The sequence below is a fragment of the Strix uralensis genome, chromosome 2, assembly GCF_047716275.1.
Source record: "Strix uralensis isolate ZFMK-TIS-50842 chromosome 2, bStrUra1, whole genome shotgun sequence".
Taxonomy (NCBI): Eukaryota; Metazoa; Chordata; class Aves; order Strigiformes; family Strigidae; genus Strix; species Strix uralensis.
This window is the reverse complement of record NC_133973.1, coordinates 43,822,771-43,849,379: the sequence shown is the minus strand read 5'-3', so window position 1 is coordinate 43,849,379 and position 26,609 is coordinate 43,822,771. Positions and strand designations below refer to the sequence as shown.

At 34.4% G+C, this 26,609-nt stretch overlaps 1 protein-coding gene across 1 annotated transcript in view; it reads right to left on the bottom strand.

The window, feature by feature from the left end:
• Nucleotides 1–26,609, bottom strand: part of CFAP47 (cilia and flagella associated protein 47) — a 347,912-nt gene that overhangs the window by 118,312 nt on the left and 202,991 nt on the right. Inside the window, exon 51 of the mRNA XM_074860922.1 lies at nt 2,726–2,823. Coding sequence (XP_074717023.1) covers nt 2,726–2,823 — 98 coding nt within the window. The remainder of the gene's footprint in view (nt 1–2,725; nt 2,824–26,609) is intronic.

Genomic DNA, 26,609 nt, shown 5'->3' with positions numbered 1-26,609 from the left:
AGCTATAACTACTGTTCAAAAGCATGGTTATTAGTATTTTAAATTTAATGTTGCCAATCCTTTTCTTTCTAAGAGCCAGAAAGGAAGAAGACAGACTGAGGTCTCAAAGAGATCAATGCATTCATTGAATCTGACTCACTGATGTAGCAGATGTACCAGGTGTCTATGCTTTTTAAAAATTTATCAGCTTTTGAAGCAATTTCAAGTCCTCAGCTTTACAAGACTTTGTCTACTGTTTTCACCAGTAAGATCTTCCAATGTTTTATTTCTCATTACTAGGACATTCCACACAAGATTAAGTATTTCTCAGATTTGCATTTTTGGCTGCTAGCTCTTGATGCATGTTGGTCAGCAAAACTGAGACACCATGACTATCTTTTCAATATTCTTTAGTGAATGATCATATTCTTTCTCCATCTTTTCTTTGGCAAACTAAACTGATAGAGATACTTAAGCATTCATATGACAAGGTGTCCTGGTTTAGCCAGGATAGGGTTAAGTTTCCCCAGCAGTGGGCAGAAGCTCTAGCCGGGTTATTCTATACCATGCTGACGTCATGTCCGGGGCGCCCAAGGGCGGGAGAATCGGTGAACGCATGTTATTGTGTGCTCGCTCTCCTCACTGCTGTATCAGTATATTTCTTGCTCTGTTCATTGTTATTACTGATATTGTTATTGTTTGTTGTGTTGCTGTTGCACTGTTGTATTAAACCTCTTCTTATCTCAGCCCCGGGGCTTTGTATTTCACTCCCTTTGTGGGGGAGGGGCAGCGGCCGCGTGGTCTCGGACCCCAGCAGGGCCTAAACCACCACACAAGGCCTACTTTTCCAGTCCCCCCATGCTTTTAGTGGATTTCTTTGACTTTCTTCCAGTATTTCTATACAATTCTTAACCTCTGAGAACCAGATCTGTGAACAACATTCTAATAGCAGTACCACCAGCATTATTTGCTTTCTGCTTGCATTTGACCATTCTCTAGCAATAAAGGACTGTATTAGTTCTTTTTACCAGTGTCACACTGACAGTCTGTAGTAAGAGATTAGGATAATCCTAGTCACTTACATTTGAGACAGAAATCACTCCCATTCCAAAATTAACTGCCTGGCATGTAACTAGTCAATTCAGTAATAGCAATTCTGTAATAGTAACCACACGTATTATTTGTTAGTCAAAAAATCTTTTTGTCATCTTCAAAATTCATCAATAAAAATGTTTTTTATGACATTTTCCATAGAGATTTTAAGAAGAAATATAGCTACATCTTTACTTCCTTCGTCTTCCTAAAAAGGAATTATCCCCATTCAGGTCCAGAATGTCAATGCCCCATACATTGTAAAAGTATGTTGGATTTTACTGTAAGTGGTTTTGCAAGTTTTCATTACTGAATTAGATTAAAAATTATAGGCAGAGTTAAAATGCACCTTGATTCATTATACACTAGGATTCAATAATATACTTTAAATCTAGCTTTTCCTTTTACCATTTTAACAGTATTTTCAGATCAGAAAATGATACAAGACAATGCATGATCCTGTAAGAGAAAAACCTACACTATTCCTTTCAAGGTCTTAAATCAAAAATTCTTTTAGTCTAGCTTTTTTGTTTCTTACTAGCACCAGACATCTCCCTACCACCATGCCTACCCAACACCAAGATTTGAAAACATCATTATCTGTTTCTCAGCCCTACAGAAGGTCACAATCAGGATGCTACACTTCAAGGAAAGAAGAGCAATCCAGAAGGGACATATGAATAATGATATTTCAAATATTACTGGTTTGGATTTTTTCCCCACACACAAACACATGTTGACATGTAAAATCAACTGAGGAGACTCTTCTCCCTTCCCAGCATCTGTTACTGGAAGAGGTAGTCCCCTAGTAGTTGTATATTTTTAGTCACAAAACTATTCCTGCAGCAAAGTACTGTACCAGCCATTTCTATTCACAGAACCTGTCACCAGCATCCATTATTAAAGTCAGTATTTCTTAGCTGCTTACAATTCATGCAGAAAGCAGGACATCTAGATGATAAAGCAAATATCCACTTACAGAAGATAAGAAAAATATTAGCTCTGAAAATAAACCCTTTACAAAGTATAATTCAAAGATAAATACAATTACAAATCTTTGGAGAATAAAACCAATATCAATTAAGCAAACATACTAAACAGTTATTTTACCTTTACATACTTAAGTGATTTAAAACATACAATTTATTTAATATGATGTAATCATTCTTCTAAAATGGCTAACATAATTTAATTAATTTTTCAGAGTGAAAGTATATATTTATCTAGTAATGCAAATATGATTAAATACTTTACAATGATTAATGAAATCTTAATGGCAATAATAATTCAGCATGCATAAGGAAGGAGGGTACTAAAAGAGACTTATTCTGTTGTGGATTGTAAAGAAACTGCTTGAAGTTTTTATAGAATTTAAACTTATCTGAGATCTAAAGTTAGAAGCAGATGTCAGCAGAATAAAAATGTAATTATTCAAATAGGATAAAGAAGCCTTTTTTTTTCAAGCATTCATTTTAGTTCATATGACTGAGCTTAAATGAGGTCTTAGTAAGTATTGAGTTTTATTATTTAAACAGTGATTGTGTGTGGTCACTTAATAAAATCGATTCATCCTCTGTGATAGCAGCCAAACAATAAAAATTATTTTTTTCTTCTAATGCAGTAGAACAAAATTAAACATTTAGAGTAATCTTACCAGAGCTCTGCATTTCACATCTATCTTTCTTTCCGGGGCTGCAGGCATGCTGTTAATCTTTAAGGAGAACCACACTTTGCAATTTGAAGAACTTCCTCCTATGTTAAAAAGAAAAAAATGCCTTACAAATCATCTCATGAGGTGATCAACCCTAGCAACATTTAAATCACTGAGAAATTTTGACTTTTATCAGAAATGCCAGTCATTGTTCATATGGAGACAAAGCAAGCCATGAACTGATTTAATTGCTGTCACCCAACTGCATTATCTAATCACTTCTTGTCTGGATACAAAATAGTAACAAAATCAATATATGCACAAATTGAATGGAAATAGCACTTTGGCAAATTTGTTTTCTAGACTATCATATTGTTTCAGAATTTTAAATATTATTGATTCATAACTGTTTTTCTTCAACAAAGACAATGCTAAAAATTATTCTGAATTATTTTTTTATCAAAAGCTCATCCACCATAGATTCAAAACTACAAGTTATTCATTAAACAGATCAGACTTTTCCGTTACACAGAATCCACACTCAAATACATTTTTGAACATACATTGATTTATACTGCAATGCATTTTTCATTAGGTTTTAAGACAAGATGTCCTGAGTTATTGTGATAACAAACAAGCTGGCATTAAAGAGACCAAAAATGCTCAAAGATGATAAATACATCCATCAAAACGTTTGCACCTCAGTATTGTCCTATTAGATCAGATTCATTATCTATCTTATCTCAAGCTCTGTTATTAATGACTAGTGAAAGTTTGGTGAGAAAATACATTCAATAAACTCTTGTAAACCCCTGTTTAATTACACCATAAACTGGTGACAAATCCAGAAGATTTGATTCCCTTCAGTATTTTGTATCAGCTTGTCTGAAAAGGAGAGATTGGGAATTCTAATGATATGTACAAAAGCTGAAATGCATCGAGACTCATTTGAATTTAGTAGATCATTTATGAAGACACAGAAGACTATTTATCACACACATATTTATGCTTGTGAAATTATAAGGATAGATTTGAAATTCTGCTGATAATTATGAAAACCTTAAATAATTGGAATTTGCATGAATGTTAGAATTAAGGCCAGGAACAGGGAAGTGTTTATTATTGGTAACCACAGGGAGCATAGGCAAGCAGATTTTGAACTGGAGGCAGTCCATATCAGACTGACAGTATTTTTATAATTTTATATTATATTGAGCAAAATTAAATCAAAATTAGTTCACCTAATATTACCTTTGGTACATCACAGAATTTAATTCTGTTCAGTTACGTAGAATTGATGTGCAACTTCAGTCAAGCAATCTGTGTTTTGCTAAAGCATATCTTCCAGATAGACTTTGAGTCTTGATTTGAAGATATCCACTAGCAGTCTGTTCTGGTGGCTAATTACTGGCATTTGAAGACATTTAAATGAGAATTTAATTTCTGATTTCCATTAGATTTCCTTCAATGTCTGGCCAAAAGATCTTGCAATTACTTCCTCTGATAGATTTAAGAGATCTAGCATTAAGTATCTAGCATTAAGTATCTACCATTTCCATTTAGAACATAGTCATGAATGTTAAGAAAACTAGATCTTCAATCTTGTTCTCATAGGCGAAAGAGATTGAATTCTCATCATAAGGCCTGATCTCCACAACACAAATATTTAATGTGATAATTTTTTTGCAAGTATAAACGGTTGTTCAGCACCTTTTAAAAATGCATACACAAGAACTTCTGTATTCCTGTTTGTCAGTATATTGTATGGGATGAAAATAACCTTAATCCTCCTACTCACACTTTCCTGAATTATACACTAGAGAGCTACATCAGCAGTTATGTTTTACCACAGCATTATTCTTGGGAGCTCCTACTGTTTTTCTTTTCTGTTGTGACCCCAGCTCTTCTCAGAGACATCGCTTTCCTTCTCGCAGCTCCTCATTCTGCATATATGACTTTATTTCTAAACCTTATTTCCAATAAAACTGTGTCTGACTGGCTTTAATGATATTACTTTCTTTAAATCTTCACTGCATACATCCGGTATTAACTTCCCTATTCTTTTGTTCAGGCTAATTTAATATGCATGCAATTTGCTGGTTTTTAATACCAGCAGAATATTAAGTCTTCCAGTCTCTGGAATAGCCTCAGTATCTTAAGATCTATACAAATTAACATCATTGAGATAAAGACATCTTCTGAATGTCCACTAAAGGATTCTGGCATGTGCATGACCCTGAGTTTAATCAATTAAAAAAAGTGAAAAAAATAATATACAGAACAGAGATGACTTCTGCAAGAATGGAGAATCCCCTTACACCAAAACAGAATACATCACTCGGAACCTGAAATAAAAGTTCTCAATTGAAGACCAAAAGAAAATCAAAGGGTGCCCACAGTTTGGGACATCATATCCTTCAAGAATGCAGTCAAACTGCAGGAAAGGGTACAACAGAAGCCTATAAAATTCAGGTAGGAAACAACAAAGGAAAATGTCAACAGTAAAGTTCCACTTACACAGGATATATGATTAAACAGCAGGACAAAGGAATTTACTGAAGTAAAGCAACATATGTATGAAAGAATGTTCTGTATAATTAAGGCAAATAGAAAAGAACATAAACTGTTATGTAAACAGAAAATTAACAAGGCTGCCCCCTGTCCCCAAACATCCAAGAACACCCATACAGAAAAAAATCCTTGAGTGACAACTCGCTAAAAACTTCAAAAAGCAGTGGTAAAATCTTTTCAAACACATCTGAAGCTGGTAGCCTGCTGAACACAGAAGGGCTGACAGATGATCAGGGTGGAAAAGAAATGCCCAAGTAAAATCAGGCTGAAGCAGAAAAACTAAATTAATTCTTTGTAGTGGTGTTTGCTATAGTGGAATTCAGGGGCTTTCTACACCCATCCCTAGAGCTTGTTTTGATGGAAATGGTCAGAGGAACTCTCCCCAATTAAGGTTTTAGCAGGAAGGGTTTTGGAACAAACTGATAAAGAGGAAAGTAGCAAATCACCTAGGCAAGAGAGTCTCTGCCCAACAATTCAAAAGGAACTCATGTATGAAAGGGTGGTGGTGGTAACTGGCATGTGACCTGTTGCTTAAGTCAACTTCAGGTAGAAAGAAATGAAAAGGCAAAGAATGTGCTACCAATTTTTAGACAGGTCTCTGAGGTAAACTGAGAAGTTACAGATGTGAGTTTGTTCATATATTCCAAAGAAAAGTACTAAGAATCACAAAAAGGGAGAGAAGCCACAACACACAAAACTATTTAAATCCTTTGACAAAGACAGCAGCTGTGTGAATAAGGGCAATGTGGTTCACACAGTAACCTGGTTTTCCAAAAATCTATTTCTAAAATCCCTTTCCAAAGTCTTCTAAGGAAACTAAACTGCAAAAGAGGAAATGTTAGAAGATGGGATTAAAATACAGAAACCAAAGAACAGGAAGAAATGGCTTGTTCTCACCATGAAGAGAGATAAAGAATGAAGTGAAAAGGCTTGCTTTTGGTATGAAAAGTCCTTTTCTCCCTAGGACAGATATTTTATGTATCATATTCTGTCTCTAACAAACTGATCAACTAGAAGCATATAAGAATGCATCTACTTAAATATTTAATCTCCACTATTTTCTCTCTCAATCTCCCTTGGTCAGTAGGCTTTTGCCCTTGTTAGTTAGGGTCAAGCATCTTTCATTAATGGTTAGGGCAAATCAGCATCTTCTATATGTTAGCTACTGCATATTCAATCAGCATCACTATAAAAGAGCTTACTTTTTTTTTTTTTTTGAACTCTCCCTGATTATTTTGTAAATAGTTTTTATATGGAAGCATTGGAAACATAGAAAGCTGTGTACTTTTTATCACACGTAGTTACCTTGAATTGGGGGGGGATGACACAAAACCAAAACCCAGACATATTCTTGTATCTATTCCTTAATAACAAGTCAATTTCTTCAACTATTTATCTACAGTAATTACATTTGTGAATAGGAAGTTCTGTATTTGAAACACAGGACTACTAAATTACAATTTAGATGAAAATTAAGCCTTCAAGAAAGTTTTCAGTTCAAGATTTTCATAGGTGTTCTCCACATCTCATTCCAGTTATATATATGATATACCAAAATCACCAGTTTTTCTTCCAGAGAGTTGAACAACCTTTTGTAATCCAGTCTGGTGTCTTCTCTTTAGTGATGTAAATAAGCTGTTCCTCCTGTGTGTGATCCTTTCACTTCATTGTGCAATTTTTAAAATGTTATAAAATTCTGTTTAACAAATCAGATTAACAAATTAAACAAAACAAAGACATACACTTTTATCTTATACTTCATATCATGTCCTGAAGAGTTATCAGTTGCAAAATATCCTTCCTTATACTCACAAGATGCTTTCTTCTGCTCACTTGGATGAGAATACATTACTACTGTATCAGCCACAAACTGAAATTTCTGTTCTCTCTGTCCTCTTTCCTTGTCCTTTCCTTAAAATTACTTTTCATCCTGTGTCTGCTACACCAGCTGTAAAATGTGCTGTCAAGCATCAGCGGTTATATATTGCCTTAAAAATAGAAAAGATTCTTCTCTCTTGATTGGGACATAACTGCCTATCATTCAGCTGGATTACACATCACAGATAACGAAGGAAGATTTGGCTTGTTCTCCTGAAAACTGTAGGCTTCTAGGGTCTTTTGGCTGTGAGGTGGATGTGAACACAATGGGGAAATTGGAATTGTACTGCTAAATAAAATTAATTTATTTGGCATATTTTATCCTAATTTTACAGACTTCTCATATTGGCATCAAAACTATGCTTATGTAAACAAAAAGCTGAATTAAAGTGGTATTTTCTAATTCAATGTGCATTCTTTCCACAGCATTTTTACTTAATATTTGCAAAGCTAATATAGCAATAAAAAGAAATAAATTAGATTCAATTCCAGCTTTAAAAAAAGATCAACAGCACTCTCAGATGTGTCTTTAAGGGTATATATTTTATCAATAACAGAAAAAAGAATAACACAATTGATTTCTTGGTTCTACAAAAAATTTTCCACGCTGGTAGTTATCTAAATTCTCTTTGAGGGGGTACCCTTAATGCTGTTCTTACAGTATATGATTGTACTTTACAGAATGTAAAATGTAAATTAAAAAAAGCATTTTGTCTAGTTTCCTAAAATATGTAAATATATAATAGTTTTCAAGATGCAAAGATCTCACCACTGCTAGCACAGGATAAATCAAAATTTAGACTTCGTTCTGCTCACATGTAAACAGAACATCCATGAAACTAACCCCCTGTAGAGTCACCTCTGAAAGACAAGAGCTGTTCATGAAAAATTATCAGTTAATAAGTACATGTCATATTTACTTAGTTTTTCCTTTTTGATTTAGAATAAGTAATTTTTCTATAAATTATTTGGAACAGACTAGCTATTAAGCACATGTGATGATTTATGTTCCTTATTTTTCACATTTGACTGGCCTTATCAATCTAAGAATTACACTAAAAAGACCTAACATTTCTTCTGTGTGCTTTTCCTGACAATTTAAGTTTCTCTACCACATTAAATTCACAGATTTTTTTTCTGTAATTTTTTTTTACAGAATTTTAAAGTATTACTTCAGACTCACCATAAAGCTCAAAGTTTATTCCAGATAAACTAACAAAAATAGTTACAATAAAAATTTATATACGAGACATATAAACCTTTTATGATAAGGTTTTGTGTACTTCTTTTAAGAGTGTCTCTGGATCAATTTAATTGTTTCGTATGTCTCCGGTAAAAATTGCAATTTTTCTGTATAAGTAGACCCATCACTCCACTGAAAACTATTTATAAATTAAATCCTATTTTAATTGGCTCTAGATATCTCTGTCCATGTTTAGTTTTAAAGTGTAGAAAATCTGTACCTAATTTTTGGGGAAAGCTGTAAAACATTAAGAAAATGTTGTAATCCTGTTATGTTAAAAGCTTAAAATGATGCAAAAAGGCAGATGCTAATATTCATTTTTACTATGGGAGGAATAGTTTATCCTTGGAAAGGCTATGCTTCCACACTTTCTTCTTCCAAGGAAGTTATTAATTTAGGGTTGTCACCTTTAGGCTTGACCTCATGAGTTTTTTCACCTAAGGGTTATACTTTTTCAATAAATGTAATCAATATGTATAGCTTTCAAAAATGCTTTTGCATTACATGGCAAGACAAACTTTGCTCTCAGCTGCCATTTTATGCACATGAACATATTTAAGTAACACTAACATTTCAATGAATATTCATTTAATGTATCCCTTACAACATTGCTTGAAAAAATATTTTAATATTCCTCAGATATTAATCTTGTTCTTAAAGGATATAACGTTATAATTCGCTTAGAGCAATTTTCATAAATTTAGAGTGTACCTTACATTTTGTATCAAATCTAAGTCATAGAGAGGGACAGTACGAAAGTGACATTGAAGTTGGAAGATTGTGTTAGTTTATACACCTAAATTGAAGCTGATGTATGGAAGTGGTGCACTTCAAAATGTTGCAATTTAAAATGAAACCATGATGTTTTCGTGTGTGAAAATGTACTCAATATTGAATTAATTCAAATTTTTCAAGTTAATGTAATGCATATAGGCAGGATTGGTGAAGAAGGGCATTATATGGGAGGGAAATCTGCAAGCTAGAGTAGGGTTCCTTTTCTTTAGGACTTATCCTAAACTAGGGAATGACTGTATCTCCAAAGACTTCTGTCACTTGGGAAAATTTGAAACAAAAATGAGAACAATTTTCTAAAATGTAAAATCAAAAACACATTTTGACCCTTGGAATTAGCTGTGATCACCAGGAAACAAAGCTCTGAAAAAGTGTCTGATCTCTTATAAGGCAGAATCCCATGAACCTCTTCTTTTTTTCTTCTGCCTTCAAAGCCATCTTTTCAAATGAAGATCACCATCTTACAGTGGAAATTCAGACATCACTATTCCCTGAATGATATTCGTTTTCCCTCAACTTTCTCCAAAACTGTAAGGAGAAGAGAGAATTTTAACACCACAGACAGCTTATTTCAAAGAAATGGATGATTAATACTGTTGACATCTTCCATTTCTGAAGCTCAGTCTTCCATGCTATTAATATCACCAAAGTATGGTGTCGTAACACCATTTCTCAGTTAGGCACCTTTACTCCATAAAGACACTTTCTCACCTCCATCTCCCAGGTAACAGCTTTGATCATCCAGCAGATCTGCTATGTCTACGTGATATGGAAAAAAAAGGAAATAACCCTTTAACTCAAAATATTCTTGATGCCCTTCATACACTCTCGATACCTTAATATGATGATGTCACAGCTCTCCCTTCTCCTTTGCAGTTACGGGTGATAAAACGTAAATACGGCAAATACGGTTATTCCCCTTCTACAGGGGCTTTTTTCAGTCTCTATTTGTATTGTGTTCTGCACTTATCCAGGGCACGTACCTTTCATGAAATTTAGTCTAGCCTGCTATCAACTATCTATGAGCGACACACAGACCTATCTGCTAGTACACACTGGGGCAGAACTCAGGATCTGATCTGGTTCACATATTAAACTCTTTTTCTGAGGAAATTGTAGCATGGGGAGCAAACTCAGAGCATATGTCAGTATGCCATACAGATACCAAGCACTTGTGACACTAATAAATATAGATGTAGCCAAGAGATCAAAAAGACAATAACACAGGCAGTATATATGGCATTAGACTCCATCTCCCCTCACCTTTTTAAGCTCTGCAGCAGCATGACATACGTGAACACAAAGTATGTAAAAATAAAGAAAATTCCAAATGCTGAACAGAAATTCAGCACATTTTGGCAACACAAGAGTCAAAAACTCACTGGATGTTGGGACAGGGAGAATATTCTAACTATTACCTCCAACTACAGTCAATAGTTGGAGGAATGAATTTTGGAGGAATAAATTCAAAGGACTGTCACAAACTTTACCAAAGTAGATCCACAATGTCAATTACATTTCTTGACGCTGCTTTCTTTAGTAAGAGTATGTAGCCACACACTGAAAAGACCCACATACTTGCATCATAAGCCACTGAATACTCGCTGAAGGGGTGGGATGAAATGGACACTTAGGAGATTAAACAATCTACTACATAAGGAATTTGTCATGAATGAGCCATTGAAAATAAACAGAGCACCTTTGGGGACCACTGGTAGGTTTCAAGTAGGATGGGAGTGGCCTGCACCTCAGACACATTTGTTACACGTGGCTTTCTCAAAACTCTGCCCCCATAGTATTATTTCATGTTTTATTGCCTGGCTCTATTATTCTTAGTCTAGAAGATTAACATGTCTCAATTCGTTAACTAAAAAACAGACCATCATCACAAGCAGAATCTTTGTGGTAATTTATGGGAAGATGATACTTTTTCAGTTGCTATATAATAGTTTTAGAAGTCTGTAAAGCAAGCAAGAGGAACTGGAACTTTTCACTGATTAGAATAAATTTTATGTAATTGGAGATTATATAGTGAAGTGATTGCTTAGAATCTTAGAAATACTGTTTAACTTTTAATATGAAGATAAATTATATTTGCTTTAAGAATGTTATTTGATTAATATAATTACCTTAGTTCAAAGACCTGGCAAAGAAAGAAGCCGAGGCTAAGCAGAGGAGGTACTTAGGATAATCTAGTCTAAGAGTAGAATAAGCACATAATTCCAAAGAGGGAGAGAGATAAGAACAACTCAAGAAGAAAAGTCAAAAAAACCCACAAAGTAACTAATGGTTATGCAATGATGAAAAGACTTATGAAAACACAGAAAAACTAGTATAATTGGTATGAATTTGAAGTTCAGAAAACAACTATTGATAAATATTTTTTTTTTTCATCAGAAATATTTTTAAGGAAAGACAGTGATTACAATCTTCACATGCCCCACAAATTGCTACTAAAACTGATCTCCCTGTCCCTGATATTAAGAGTAAACAATGGTGGGCTTTAGTACATGTGAAAAGTACCACGAAAACTTTATGATGGTTAAGGGTTGAGGATAACTAGGACAGGTTACCTAGGTCATGCAGTCTTCATTAGTAAATAGCTTTAAAAAACATCCTAGAGGAATGGTTGTCAAAATCAACATAGGAACAAGTTATATCTACCAGATCATACCCAACTAACATGCTCTCGTGTTCCACCAAATGCCTCAACACACCCTCGTTCAAAATCATAATCTCTAGCTCACATGAAACTACAATTCTTGGCACTCTGTTAACAAACACAGAGCTAGGACTGCAGTCCTGAACAGATGCAACCATGATCACACTCACGTCAGTCAGTTTCCTAACACAATGAACACAAACAAGTTATGTACTAACCTTTCCTGCTCCCACTTACTTCATACTTTTAAAATTACTGAGGTTCTTAAGAGGTTATTCCAAAAGTCTATTGATTTTTCTCCATTTGCCAAATCTGGCTTTATGTCTATTGAGATTTTTTTTTTTTTTTAAATCTTTGTCTACCTATGTCTAAGTTAGTCTCTGGGTATTGACCTATAAGGTCTCAGATAACAAACAGAAAGATTACTGCTCATTTCTATTATGCTGGTGTATAAAGCTGCTAAGTGTGATCATGGAAAAAGGGGTCCTTAAATTTCCCTGTGGGCTCTCTGGAGGGTTAGGAAAATCATCAGTGATATGTAAGGATGCATACAAAACCAATATAAACTATGTAATGAGGAATGACGTGGGAAAGAGAACAGAAAGGAAAGATGTCTTATGTCAGTGTAGTAGAAAAGCCACCAATACTAATTGCTTGAAGAAGTTCCAGAAAAGGATGGAGTAAAATAACCTAGGTTGTTTTTTTGTTTTTTTTCTGCATCTTGGCAGAAATAGTATTCACTGCCCAGGTTTAGCATAGCACTGCTCATTTTAAGAGGGTATAAACTGTGACTTATGCTAGGAAATCACTTGCCAGGTGAACAGCTTGGGTAAGCTGTGTGACACAGACATTTTAACATGTCTGAAGAGTAAAAGCCATCTCAGGAGTCATGTACACAGTCACAGTTGATATACTCTTGGCAAAGTAGGATAAGTTGTACTCAGATGATTTCCAGCCGTGAAGTTCCACAGAAATATTAAGATGTTTTCCTATTCCACATCAGGATGAATACAAAACATATAAAATACAGACATTTATACATAAATAATTATATTGTTCCAAAGAGAGAAAACCTAATTCATCATAGTTTTTCAGGATTTTTTTCTTTTTTTATAAATAGGTGATATTGTTATACTACGTAAAATACCTTCATAAATTAAACTTTTTGGCTACTAAGAGCTCTTTGACATATAATATTTAATATCAAGAAACTGTAGCCAGAGAAATTCAAATTTGAAATTCTTATGATTTTAGAACTGGTAAAAATATTCATAGTACTGAAACAACATACCAATATATAATTCATGCCTTTTTGAACTTTTATTTCAGTCAAACACAAGTTATTGAATGAAATATAAAACTATGTTAGTGAAACACAATGTCCTGTGACAGGCAGAAGATCAAACTAGCAGTCAAAGAAAAAGGCAGCAGAAAAGCAGCATGTATTCTTAAATTTCAGAAGTCTGCTCACAAATATGGCACATATATTGTAAAAATCTTTTGGTTTTAAATCTTAGCAGCTAAGGCCTGTTAGAATGGCTTTAACAATCCTTCAGGTGTTGTGCTCTCTAGGTGTAATTTATTATGAAATTCCAAGTTATATTCTATTACTGTTAACACAAGAAATTTAAAATAAGCTTACTGAAGACAAAGCCCAGTTTTATACTAGTGTTGTGTCACACAATCAACTAACTGCTCTTATGACTTGCTGCACATGCAAGGTATTTAAAAGCTATGCTCTATTAAGGAGCACAGGTCTTTCATTTGAGAGGCAAATGCCATTGAATCAACTGAATTCTAGAAATTACCTTGGAATTTAGAAGCTACTGTAAATCAGTTGTTGCATTTCCCTAAAAGTTCTATATCTCTCAGCTTGGAATTCAGCAGCTTTAAAAAAATATCAAAAAGAACCAAGATATGGCAAGAACCCATATCCTCATTTTTAATATAGAACTTCATTAATATTCAAAGATTTAACCGCTTCTAGCTACCAGGAAAGTAATTTAACATTTCCTGGAATATACGTGAATTTCTAACTGACCCTTTAACTATGACTTAACTTTGATTTTATTATATGAATCTACATAAGAATTCAGTGAGAAGACAGCTCACTTCCAGACAGGGTTCACTTTTAAATTCTCTACCATACTCTATCAGGCTCACTGTTAAATCTTAAGGCTAAGAATATCTATTTTCTAAATGAAGGTAAGCCAGAATTACAAAAATTATACTCATGCATCCTACAAAGTGATTCCAGATTGCCATTCATTAGAAATTTTTTTATTCTCTATTTACTAATAAAAAATAACTTTTCCATAATACAGGTGGTATGGTAAAAATATGAAATTAGCCAAAAGCATTTTATCAACCCTAATATAGTCTTACTATAATGCTTCATAGAAACACGGCAAGGCAAATGCAAAGGCAGTAAATCTTACAAGTGTCCATTTATTTTCTTTTTCAGCATAACCCTTTTACTTTAAAAAGAACCTTTTAATCAAATTCATTGGGATTTGGATCACTTTCCACTTCAAGTTCTGCCACAGAGTAAGAATTTGATCTCATTCTCCTAAGGTGAGGCAAAAAGGCAATACAAAGCAACACCACACACACAAAAAAGGCAACATTATTCTGGGATAAAAACTGTGTATTCCCTGAAGAAGATATTATTAACGAGTATAATTTTCTGGTGTCTTTAACATGTTTCTGATGAGAACTTAGGTAATTTTAGGAAAACTTTTTTAGTCATTTTAGGAAAACTATGTTTATTTCTCTATACATCCATAAAACACAAAATGAGTTCTAGGAAATAGAATCTTGACCACAATGATGAAGTAGGCAAATTTTCATTAGATTTCAGCAAAACCTATTTTTTGTTGTAGTAGAGTTGTGTGAACAATTTATGTTTTCAATAAAATAAGAAATGAAGTAAAATTCCATTAATTTTCAAGCAGAAGAGCTTTATGCTCATGCACTTCTGCACTAAATAAAACCAACCGTTCTTTCATTTCATGGATATTGTCTGCCATATTTATAGATGCTGAACTTTATCATGTTTTTCTTACTAATTTCTCAATATACTGGTTGACAATAAGGTGTAGATAACTGATAAATCCAGAGAGTTTAGTGAAAACAATCCTCTAATTCCTTCTACCCTTCAATAGTAATTAGTGTATATATATCACTTACACTATGAAAGAAGAAGCATTCTTCCTAAATAATACAAGTTTACTTTAATATCTTACCAGGAACACTAATCATGTTTTTATAATTCATTCTAATTGTCAAAACCACAAAAGCCTTCATAAACTCCCCAAAAGCCGAGGAATTACTGTTATTTTACTTACCACACTGCAACTTTTCTATGAGGATTGTTTTTATTAGGGAATATATTTTTAAACATGCATGAAAACTGAGTCTGAAATAACAAGGACATAAGGGACCATGATGCACTGCCAGTTGAAAATGACTGAACAGTAATTTACATATGTACATTTCCCACGTTTCATACATACTACGCACATTTTTTTAAAAAATTAAAAGTCAAATCTTGCTAGGTTCTGTGTCCTGCACGTTATTTAGTACTGCATATATCCACAATAGTGACACAAAACATTTATGCTAGATGGGTTTTTTTAGTTGTCTCTGTAAAATATCTGTTATGTCAAAAAGATGGTTTACTGCATTTACAGTGTGACTACTATGTGAAGCCTAAGCAAAAAGTATGATTTTTTAAACATGCATTTTACACTTCAAAACAATGTCATACTAATTGCCATATTGTACAGCAAGTAGTATTGATTTGCATGTAATATTATATCACTTCCAAAGAATAATAACAATGTTTATGTGTATTCTAGAAGAGAGACTCTGAATGCAGCCAACGTGTTCATATTTAGAAAGAAAAATTATATCTTCCTTAAAAAAGAAGCAAATACCATTCAGTATTATTCAGTACAAAAATAAATTAAAAAAAAATCTCAAAATGGTAAAAGTAATGGTTTTAAAAGTTCATTTTCAAGGATAATTTCCAGTTTCCAGTATAAATGCAAACATTAATTATGACAAATGAACATTAAATCCAAATAAGTGAGCTTTGACATGAAGATTTTAAACACATAAGATACAGGAATCCCTGTGGTACTTGCTGACGTTTTTGCCTGTTCATCTCTTCACCTACCTATAAAAAAGTGAGGATCATTTGAAAGATCCTCGAGATCAGATCTACAATACAGCACTTACAAATCATGCTTTTAATAAACCCCACTGTGACACAGAAAACATTGTAAGGAGTAATAAAGAAAAAATGTTACATGATCTCTCCATAAATTTATTGGTAGGAAATGAGGCAAACCAGTTGAAACAGAAGCATGAGAGTGAGATTTCTCTAGTCTTTGTGGAAAAATATAGGTCAGAAGTTCAGTGGAACAAAATAAATATATCTTAGTGTAAAACAGAAAAGGAAAAAGCAAGGACCTTTCAGTATAGATAAACAAGCATGTGCTCAGGACTCAAAGTATCTCAAAAAATCTCACTGAAAAAAACCCACTGTATTTGTCAAGAGTAAAAATATTTGTGGATATGTAAGGTTACTATAGACAGTCAAAGAAATATTCAGTAAACAGTAATATGAAGTCTGACATACTTGAAGGTAAAGGAGAAGGATGTACCAGTTCATTGCAAATTAGTTCAAATTTTGGATGTGAACCGAAGTGAGATATTTAATGAACAGGTAATGATACCACAAAGTATGTTCTAAAGTATTTCCTCAGCTCACAGAAAAGTGAAGTGACCACTGGCCATCTTGTTGCATAATCTCTAATACATATATACAAACTACCTAAATATAAAATTTAACACATTTGTTGATGCATGTATCCTATGCAAAGCATTGTATGGTATGAACTCATAATCAGTGGCATATTAGTAAATGTCAATATTGCAATAACACATTTTAATTGGTTTTTTATGCACAAAAAAAGTAAAAACTGGAGAGAATAACACTATGCCAATCCTTTCTGCTAATATTATAACAGCATTCAAATTATTTTTGCATATTTATACTTCTATGATTTCATTAAGGTATATTAAATGAACAACCACCAGAATTCATATTGTAAATTGACACTTCATAATATTGTTTGCATTTTTATCTCTTCTTATATAGAAAAGGCATGGCTCACAAATTAAAATACATAGAACCTCAAGTTTTTGCAATACCAGCAGCAAATGAGATTCAGGACAAGAGTTAATAAGGGGGAAAGTAAAAGTTTATTAATTTAGCCTACTTGTTTCCATTTTAAAACTCACTGACATTTGCTAATATCTTTGCTAAACTAACTTTCCAATTAAAAATTGTCCAAGCCAGCTGTCTTCCCTGTGTTGCTTTTCTGGAATTTTCTAGCCAAAGGAATCCAGTAACAGCTATTCTAAGAAAATACACAACATCTAGATATTTTGCTGAGAAGCTGTAGCACATAATTAAAAGCAGGGGATGACATTTTTTTGAAGGAGTCACCATACATACAGAAACATGTTTTTTACTCTTTCTGTTAAAATCCACTCAAATTTTGCAAAGTTTATTATCTGTGAAAATTATTTTGTTGTGCATATATATATACACAACAGAGGTTTACCAGTGTTTGATGCTTAAACAATCTAGAAACTCAATCTGCATCTGATCCTGTCAGTCAATTCCCAGGTCAACCGGATTTGCACATGGCTACAACAGGAGCTTTGAAAACCTGGAAGAGTTATACTTGACAAATGAAATAAAATGCATATTCAAGAACTAGCATAATTTAACAGTGACATACATGGCTTTTTCTATTTGCTAGAAAAAAGTATTGCTCAATTAGTGAGTCACATTAGCAGCTTTCTTACAAATACTGTTTTGGAGGAAATTAGCACAAATACACCAATTTTAAAAAATGTGGATAATCAGCCTTTTAAAACCTTTTCTCCATAAGAAATAGCATGTGCAGATTTTCCTTCTTTTAAAAAATCTGGCATCCAAGATTACTTTCACTTAGAACAAGGCAAACAATGTAATCCAACAGCACTACAAAGTGCAGGAGTCTTCCAGAGAGATGATAGAATCATAGAATCACTTAGGTTGGAACAGACCTTTAAGATCATTGAATCCAACCACAAACCTAATACTGCCAAGTCCACCACTAAACCATGTCCCTAAGTCCACATCTACACATCCTTTAAATACCTCCAGGGATGCTGACTCCACCACATCCTTGGGCAGCCTGTTTCAATGCCTGACAATTCTTTTGGTGAAGAAATTTTTCCTAATAGCCAATTTAAAGCTCCCTTGGTGCAACTTGAGGCTGTTTCCTCTTTTCCTATCACTTGGGAGAAGAAACTGACACCCACCTCACTACACCCTCCTTTCAGGTAATTGTAGAGAGCAATAAGGTCTCCCCTCAGCCTCCTTTCCTCGAGGCTAAACAACCCCAGGTCCCTCAGCTGCTCCTCACACGACTTGCGCTCTAGACTCTTCACCAGCTCTGTTGCCCTTCTTTGGACACGCTCCAGCACCTCAATGTCTTTCTTGTAGTGAGGGGCCCAAAACCAAACACAGTATTCGAGGTGTGGCCTCACCAGTGGCACCACCAGTGGGAGTACAGGGGGATGATCCCCTCCCAAGTCTTGCTGGCCACACTATTTCTGATACAAGCCAGGATGCTACTGGCCTTCTTTGTCAGATGATAAAGATTGCTTTAAATATAATGATTTCTCCAGGAAGAAGAGATAAAGGACTTAAATGAGAGATTAATTACATTCTAAGTGGCAAAACAACATGTCAGTGGTGAGTGGCTTTTTAAAGAATTTTTATTTGACCATGAACAAAAAGCACTTGGCCTTTTAACTGAATTTATCCTGCAATTGCTTCTGAGAGAGAGCAAGACTCTGGATCAACCTACAGTGAACAGCAAGGACCTACAGGCAGACAATGCAGTACAAATGAAGAAATTCTTAGCTTCTTATGGAAATCAAGCTATGCTAAAGGCCAAAGACTTTGGTTGATACCCCTCAAAAAGGCCACAAGGGCTTCTGAATTCAGGTTAACTGTGATAATGTCACACAGCAACTGAATATGCTTCAGTCTATGACTGTAACGGTTGAGACTTTTCTGACAACTGTTCCTTCCTGATGTCAATGATAGTTTTATCCAGTACTAGTAATCAACACAAACCAGTAACATACCCATTCTGAACTTTTTTTCATTTCCAAAATGTATATTTGAGGGTGAAAGGAGCAGTGACTTGTGAATATCTGAAATTTCTGTGGGAGTGTTTAATGAGTTATATTACAAAAAGATAAACAGGGAAAAACTGTAACAAAAGAACAAGGTTACTTAGTGAGCTTCTTTCCACTTCATCAAAAATATCCCCTTTATAAAGTTCTACTGCAAAATCAGTTCCAAATGCCATAAACAGAAATAAATAATGCCTTGAAAGTGCATCCAAATCTCTCAATTACGCTTCTTGCACACACATACTCTCACCCTCTGATGACAATGTATAAAATGCCATCTGTCTTTTGCCACAGTGGGAAACAGTAGTTCCGTAATATTTATAATTTCGTAAGTATGTCAAGAATAATTAGGACTCTGCTGTGCCTACAGAGAAATCAAAGGAAATATTTTAAGAGACACAGTAGATACCATAACAAATAAATCACTGCACTGGACAAGAAATATCTATTGCCTACTCAGTAAAAATATCAGAGTGGTCCTTTGATGGTTAGTTAGACAAACCTACCTCATAACTGAATGTATGAGAATGCAGGAATGTCCAGTGTCTGGGACAAATTAAAAGCCAGAATTCTATATGGGCCATTGATTTTGCAGCTGCTACAGAAATAAAAAGTGCTTAGCAAATTCCAGCAGCAGGCTACTGAGTGGACAAGGAGATGTAAGATATGAGAGAAATTATTCCATGAAAAAAACAATGAGGTGAACTTACAGATTTTTACTAACACAAAACATGACTTACACAACTAGAGTTACCTAATCACAAATAATCTTCAGGAACAACTTAGTTACAGCTTCAAAGGCAGACAGTGGCAGTAGTATGTGATGCAAACTTGTCTAGTTATTAAAGTATAGCACTACTTGTAATACAATTATAATAATAATACTTGTGGAGGACCCTGACGGTAGAATGAAAAAAATTAATTAGATTATATGGAGAAATATTTTTTTATTTTCTCCTGTTGGAAATTAATATTCTTTCATATTAAAAATATAATTTTGATTCAACCTAATGTTTTAATTTATATTTCTCAACTGCTTAGTTTTCAGAAACTTGCAACAAAGACATAAATATATAAAAACTTTGTTCTGGATGTGTGAATCTATTTATAAAATAGCTTAACTGTTGGATTACCCTGCCAGGCTCTGAGAATGTATATGCAATTCTTTCCTCTGCTTGAGGGACTGAACATACACCTTGAAGGAAATTGTTCTCACCCTTCAGCAATAGGGTATTCTAAGCAATTGCTCTTAGACAATCTTGTTGATGTTACTGTAATTTGAATGTGTCATAATATGTTGATTCATGTAATAGATTCAAGTAATTATTCAGATAGGGAAAAAAAGACACTGTAAAAGACTAACAAAATCATATATTTGATTTGAAATCCACTTCTTCTGAACTGTCCCAAGTATTGGGCTATAAAGTTTGACTTTTTCTTGTTTTCTGGCTCAGTGAGTAATTTCACAGGTCATAGCAATTGAAACGGCATGAATAAAGGAGACTGGTAGGGACCTTCCCTCTGTCCTCTCCTCACCCCATTATCTTCTGCCCCAGCCATGCTTACACAACTATGAGGAACTGGTAAAAATTAGTGTTCTTTTTCATGACTATTACGTGCTCTCTGTGTGTTTCTAATTCATTGCTTGCTAAGGGGTAAAATAAGAATTTTTTGTAAGCATGACAAAGTAGGAAAGGCAAAATGATGACCTAGATAAAGAGCATCTCAAACACTCAAACGTAACAGCAAGGGCATTGGCTGTAAAGAAACTACTGCTCTGTTGCTAGCTTATTTACTATTTTGTTTCAAAAATGTTATTTTTTATATCACTCTGAATGTGTTCTGTCACAGACTACCAGTAAGGGTTTACACTTGGACCTATCACATTAGTCCTACTGCTGAAGGGTGGATTAGAAGAGGAAAAAAATTGAAGTGTGGTTCTGCTGCACTGCTTCAATTCAGCAAGGTGCAAGTCACACCTGTCTCACACAGCTGAACTTGAGAGGGACAGGCAGAAGTCCAGAGTATATCTGGCCATGTAACCATGACAACTACACATTATTTTTGCTCAGGATTTTTTTTAAGAATATTTTTTTATTAAATGGGCTACTAATTGATGAAATCATATATATACATAAATATCTGAGGTCTGCCAGACATGACAGGATGAATGTGTTTATCAGTAGTATAGTTTATACAGACTACCGGAACAAGCAAAATGCATATCACAGACATTTTTAATTAGATAAGAAATTAATCTGTTTATATGCAAATGTAATCCTACATGCTATGACATCCACAAATATACAGATGTACAAGTTTACAAATGGACTGACTTATTTGTGGTTAGGGCAGATGCAACATTATTAGCCTTCTCAGCACAGCAATATTAAAACACCTGCTGAATGAAGGAAGATGTAACCTAAAGTTCACCAGCAGTCCTACACTGTGAGCAATTACAGATTGCTTTTGATATTAATTTTAAATGGGCTACCATGCTTTGTTTGCACAGATTTTTAATTGCACACGTACCGTGCCCCACAAAATTCCACATGGGCCATAGGTCCTTGAAGCCTTGCTACATCTGAATTGTTTCAAAACAACATGTTATTTTATTAGGCAAATCAAGCTGTTCTGAGTCTCAAAAGGGCACAGGAGAATGCATAACAGTAGACTGCAGTAGCGCAAAAGGGCACCTACTGAGAAAGCTAACAATAATTGAACATTCATTTTGACAAAGGAAAAAAACATAAACCAGTCTAATCCTTAATGTTCTACATATGCTAAACCATATCCAAAAGCTGGTATGCACTAGCATAATGTAGCTTCAAATGCTAAAATGCTATCAAAAAAAAAGATAAGCTCGGGTTGGTATTTTACATTTTCAAATATGCATGCAGTTTACACAGGGATTATTTTCTTTGGGTATTTCTTCGGTAACTTTTTTTTTTTCCCTGATGAGGGAGATTCAATTAAAACAAACTAATCTGAAGGTGGAGCACACTATGCTTGAACATTGTGTGCAGATTAGGCTGAAAAATAGCTTAACTACACAATCAAAATTTATGAGGTAGATAAGGCAAAATTATTGTTACGAATATTCCTGTTAGAAGGATAGTAATTCCATAAATAAATTTGCATGTGAGATATATATCATATTACTGCATTAATACTGAATAAATCCTAATATTTAGCATTGCATACTCAATTTTTATGATCTTTTTAAAAATTATCATGAATGCAAAGTTTATTTTGAACTGTCGCCACCCTGAGTAGTTTTTCTCTTAATCACCTTTATCAGTTGCTAGAACAAAGAAATTATTTCATTATCTTCCTTATGTGAATATCCCAGTGTGCTACCACAGATGTTCAGCTCTTGGGATCGATTTGAAGCCTGAAAGTCCGGGAGGACCACATCTACAAGTAACATTACCTTTTAAAGGAGTCAGTTCCTCAATGAACCCACTCAGAAGCAGTTTGTAAAGACAACAGGAAAGACACTTAACTGTCAGAGACATATAATGAGAACTACAATGACAATTTAGACTAGAAAATGTCACCTGTCATTGAAGGCCTGGTTGAAGGATAAATTAGCTCTAAAAGATAACTAAAACAGGCTTTGCCAAAATGAATGCCAGGCCTAACCACTTTGACTACACTTTTTTTATCATGGCTTATTCGCAAGTAGTGTATCTGTTTGATGTTATGCCTTTCAAGTACAAAGAAATTAAAAAACTTGGCAATGGCATAAAAATGTAAATGCATTCCATAAGATGAACACAATGGGAAGTATAATCTTTTGATAAAGGCAATGCTTAGGGCAGACAGAATAAGACAACAGCACATGTAAAATTCCCCTGTGTTGTACAAGCAAACATTCTGCATCTGTAGCACTCAGCTCTGAGAGACATCACCACTGGCAGGATCATTAAACACTGTTGCTTAAGTGCTAGCTCTGTGCTGAGGCTTGCTGCTGAAGAGAGGCAAGTGAGGGGTTCTGGAAGAGGGGAGGGCGATTTGAAGTTGCAGTGCAAGTCTTAGCCATTGCAGCAACTGCACCAGCTTCACACTCTTGACACTTCTTTACAGGGGAGCTATCAGATCAGATTCCTAAGGACGGCTGAGCTGGTCTAGCAGAAGCTGAGCCAAGCATCCTCCCTATTGCTGGCATGCTACACAGCAAAGAGCGCAACACAGGAACAATTGTCCAAGGGCAGTTCAGTTTAAGAAGTTACCATGGACTCCACAGTAGACTAGAAAAATTTCCTCTACTTTGAGAGGAAATTTTGACAAGTATGGGAGGTTTCACAGCCTTTAGTCAGACTGTGAAACAAATATCTATTAATGACTAATACTTATTTATGATTTTAACTCTTCAGTATATAGGAATAGCTAATGATAAATCTTACATGAAAGACCAGCTGCATCCTCCTTTCAGTCTTAGCAACCACTTAGCCTTTTCTTACTTTTGGATCCCATGAGAAAAACCCCCTAGGACCTCTTCTCTCTGAAGACAGAAACATGCTTTGGACAGAACTGAAAACCTATGTCAGTTTAGAAAGGAGCAAGGCCCTGTCACTACATCTGCGCTGCAGACATTCTTCTGTTTGGGCTTTGGTTTGTTTTCTTTTTTGTCCCCTGGTATAAGGCAGCATAAAAAGGATTTGTCATAAGGATTGCCATATCAATGGTTTTCACTGGAAGCACTAAATGTGTTTTTCCTTAACTACATCTTAAGGAGAAAAAAATCATGAACAAATTTCAGAATCATTAGCTTTTTGGAAGAGCATGATGAACGATTTTGGTAGACATTATGAAAAGAATATATGAAAACTATTCTAGAAATTTTCTTCTTCTACAGTCATACCTACAATATAATTTGGAGAAGAAAAAAATAAGAAAAGGTACATACGCGTATACATACTTACATAATGCATATGTGCGTGTACCTGAAGATATTAAATGTTAATGTGTCTATAACAAGGTAGTAGTTTCTAGTATGTTTCAAAAGAATAATTTTCACTGAGTGGCAGCACAACAAAAATGTTTGGTGGACATGTGTTTATCTTTAGAGATTTTTTCCTAACCTTATTCAGCTATGAACAACCTCACACTTGTTTAGGTCTCTATCAATTCAAGTCTGTATATTAATTTTCTCTACATCAGAAGTTCACTATTTTCTGTTACCCCAGATTGGTAACAGTAGCCCTGGGGATTCTCAGCTCTGACATGCACATTTTCAGTGTGTGATGCCTCTGGTCAAATGCAAGTGGTTTGCATTCTACTAGTGGCATGCACCTTGCAATTAAAAAATCTTAAGTTTTTGAAATATCCATCAGTTATTCTGTTCTGAAAAGCCATAGAATAATTAATTTTTATGAAAAATTACAGTAACAAAATAGGTGCAAAAGAAAACTGTGTAGGATAAAGCTAAGACTTTGTTAGTTCCTCTCTGAAGTAAGTTTAGAAAAAGACTACTATCATATAAATTAGAGCACACCTTGTTAAATTCTATCTTTATTTAGCCATTTTCAGCATATAGTTTCCCCAGTTGTAAAAGTTATAGATGTCTAATACAAATGAATGGTTGTGATGGAAGATAATGTTTTGTGAACTGACTAGAAGCAGCTGGTTGATTCACATGTGAGATGGAAGCTTGCTGTTCCTAGGATACGGGCATTGTAATGGAATATCTTCTGTATCGAAGAAACAAAGATCCTATTATTAAGTGATACTGTATGAGGGAAGAGTTGTTCCATGTCCTACTTTAAGTTCACTTTAGAAAGCAGTCCTAATGATGCCCTAAACATTGCTAGCCATCACAAAACTTGAGTTACTAGAAACACATAGGTTACAATAAGACAAAGATACAACTCTACAGTAGCACAAAAATAGCAAAAGATGGTAACTGAAAGATAAGACATAGTAACTTGACGTAGCCATACATGAATAAGCTGTGCACATTGTTCCAGCTACCCATGGGACCCTGTATGCTGGAGTGATTATATCCATGTAAATTAGCATGTAATGAAATAGGGAGCTGAATTAGAGCTGATCACCTGACCCCTCTCAGCAAGTTATTAGACTAATCACTCACCATCATCTTTGAAAAACACGTTCCAAATGTGTAAGTAGATCAGCCAGTCTCACATTGTTAATGGGGAACCAAAATGAGCAAAAGGCTTATCAGTCACAATAATAGCAAACAGTGAACTCACATTGGATTTGCTACCTAAGAATAATGCCCTCAATTCATATCAGTGGTAGGGACAGTATTGAGAAATCCACTCACTTAACCTTCTATTTTCTTACTTAACCTTCTATTTTCTTACTTAACCTTCTATTTTCAGTTACTTTCAATTACAGCCTCCTCTAATTTCGGACTGATGATTCCTAACTTTGCAAAGCCTAAATATCTTATAAGCAGAAGTGTAGTTTGGACAATAGAAGCATAATTAAATTCACAAACATTTGCAGGCTTTTAGTAGAGATTTGAAGATTATTTCAAATATTTTCCTGTACTTGGCATCACTCTTGATATTTCTTCCATGATTAATTCCTCCTAACATCTTGAAATCTGCTAATTCTCGTCTCTACTGCATTGTCTGCATATATCACCTTAATCTAATCTTTCTTAAAGTCCTTCTTCTGTAAACTTACAACGATGCATTGTGTGTTTTAGTGTCTACCAGCTTCTGTGTTGCTGTACATGAAAATTCAAATAAAAAACTAGTTGTAGGAGGAGAACGAAAGGAAATATTGAACCTTGAAAAGCAGTGAAGTCTAAGTACTGATTATTTCCTTTCTTTCTAACTTCCTTCTTAGGGACTTTCTCCTGTTTCTAGCTCTCTTCATGCCAGAATTTAAAAAACCCCAACTGTTCAACATTATTAGCCATCTAACATAATGCTTGATAATTTAAATACATTTCAGATTAGGTATTAAAAGCATAAAAAACACAGCTCTATAGGTAAATCTTTACTTGAAAATGTAAAGAAGAAAATGGAGACGTTTGTTTCAACACAAAAACCCTACCTTTGTCTATTTGGTGTTCACATCTGTAATCACAAATGTATTCCTCTGGAACACTTAAAATCTCAAAAATAATGCAGAAACTAGTTAGAGTAAACTAGGAAGTGATAAACTGAAAGTATTCTGGAATTTTCTCCACTCAATTTTACTGTAATTAACCAGAAAGAGCATCTCTGACTGACAGTTAAATGGAAGTGTTTTCCACAGCAGAGTGGAACAATGAATTTCAGAAACAGCCTGCTTAGACATCAGCACTATTAATATTATAGGATACTTTTAAAAGAAAGCATTTAACAAATGCTGCCCCTCCCCAAAAACAAGTGACATTCAGTGACATTGTTGCAAAAAAGAGAAAAAGAAAAAACAAGCTCAGTTTCAAATGTCATTAAAATGTTTCAAAAATCATGAAAGGAGAAGTTCCATATATGCCTGGAATAAAC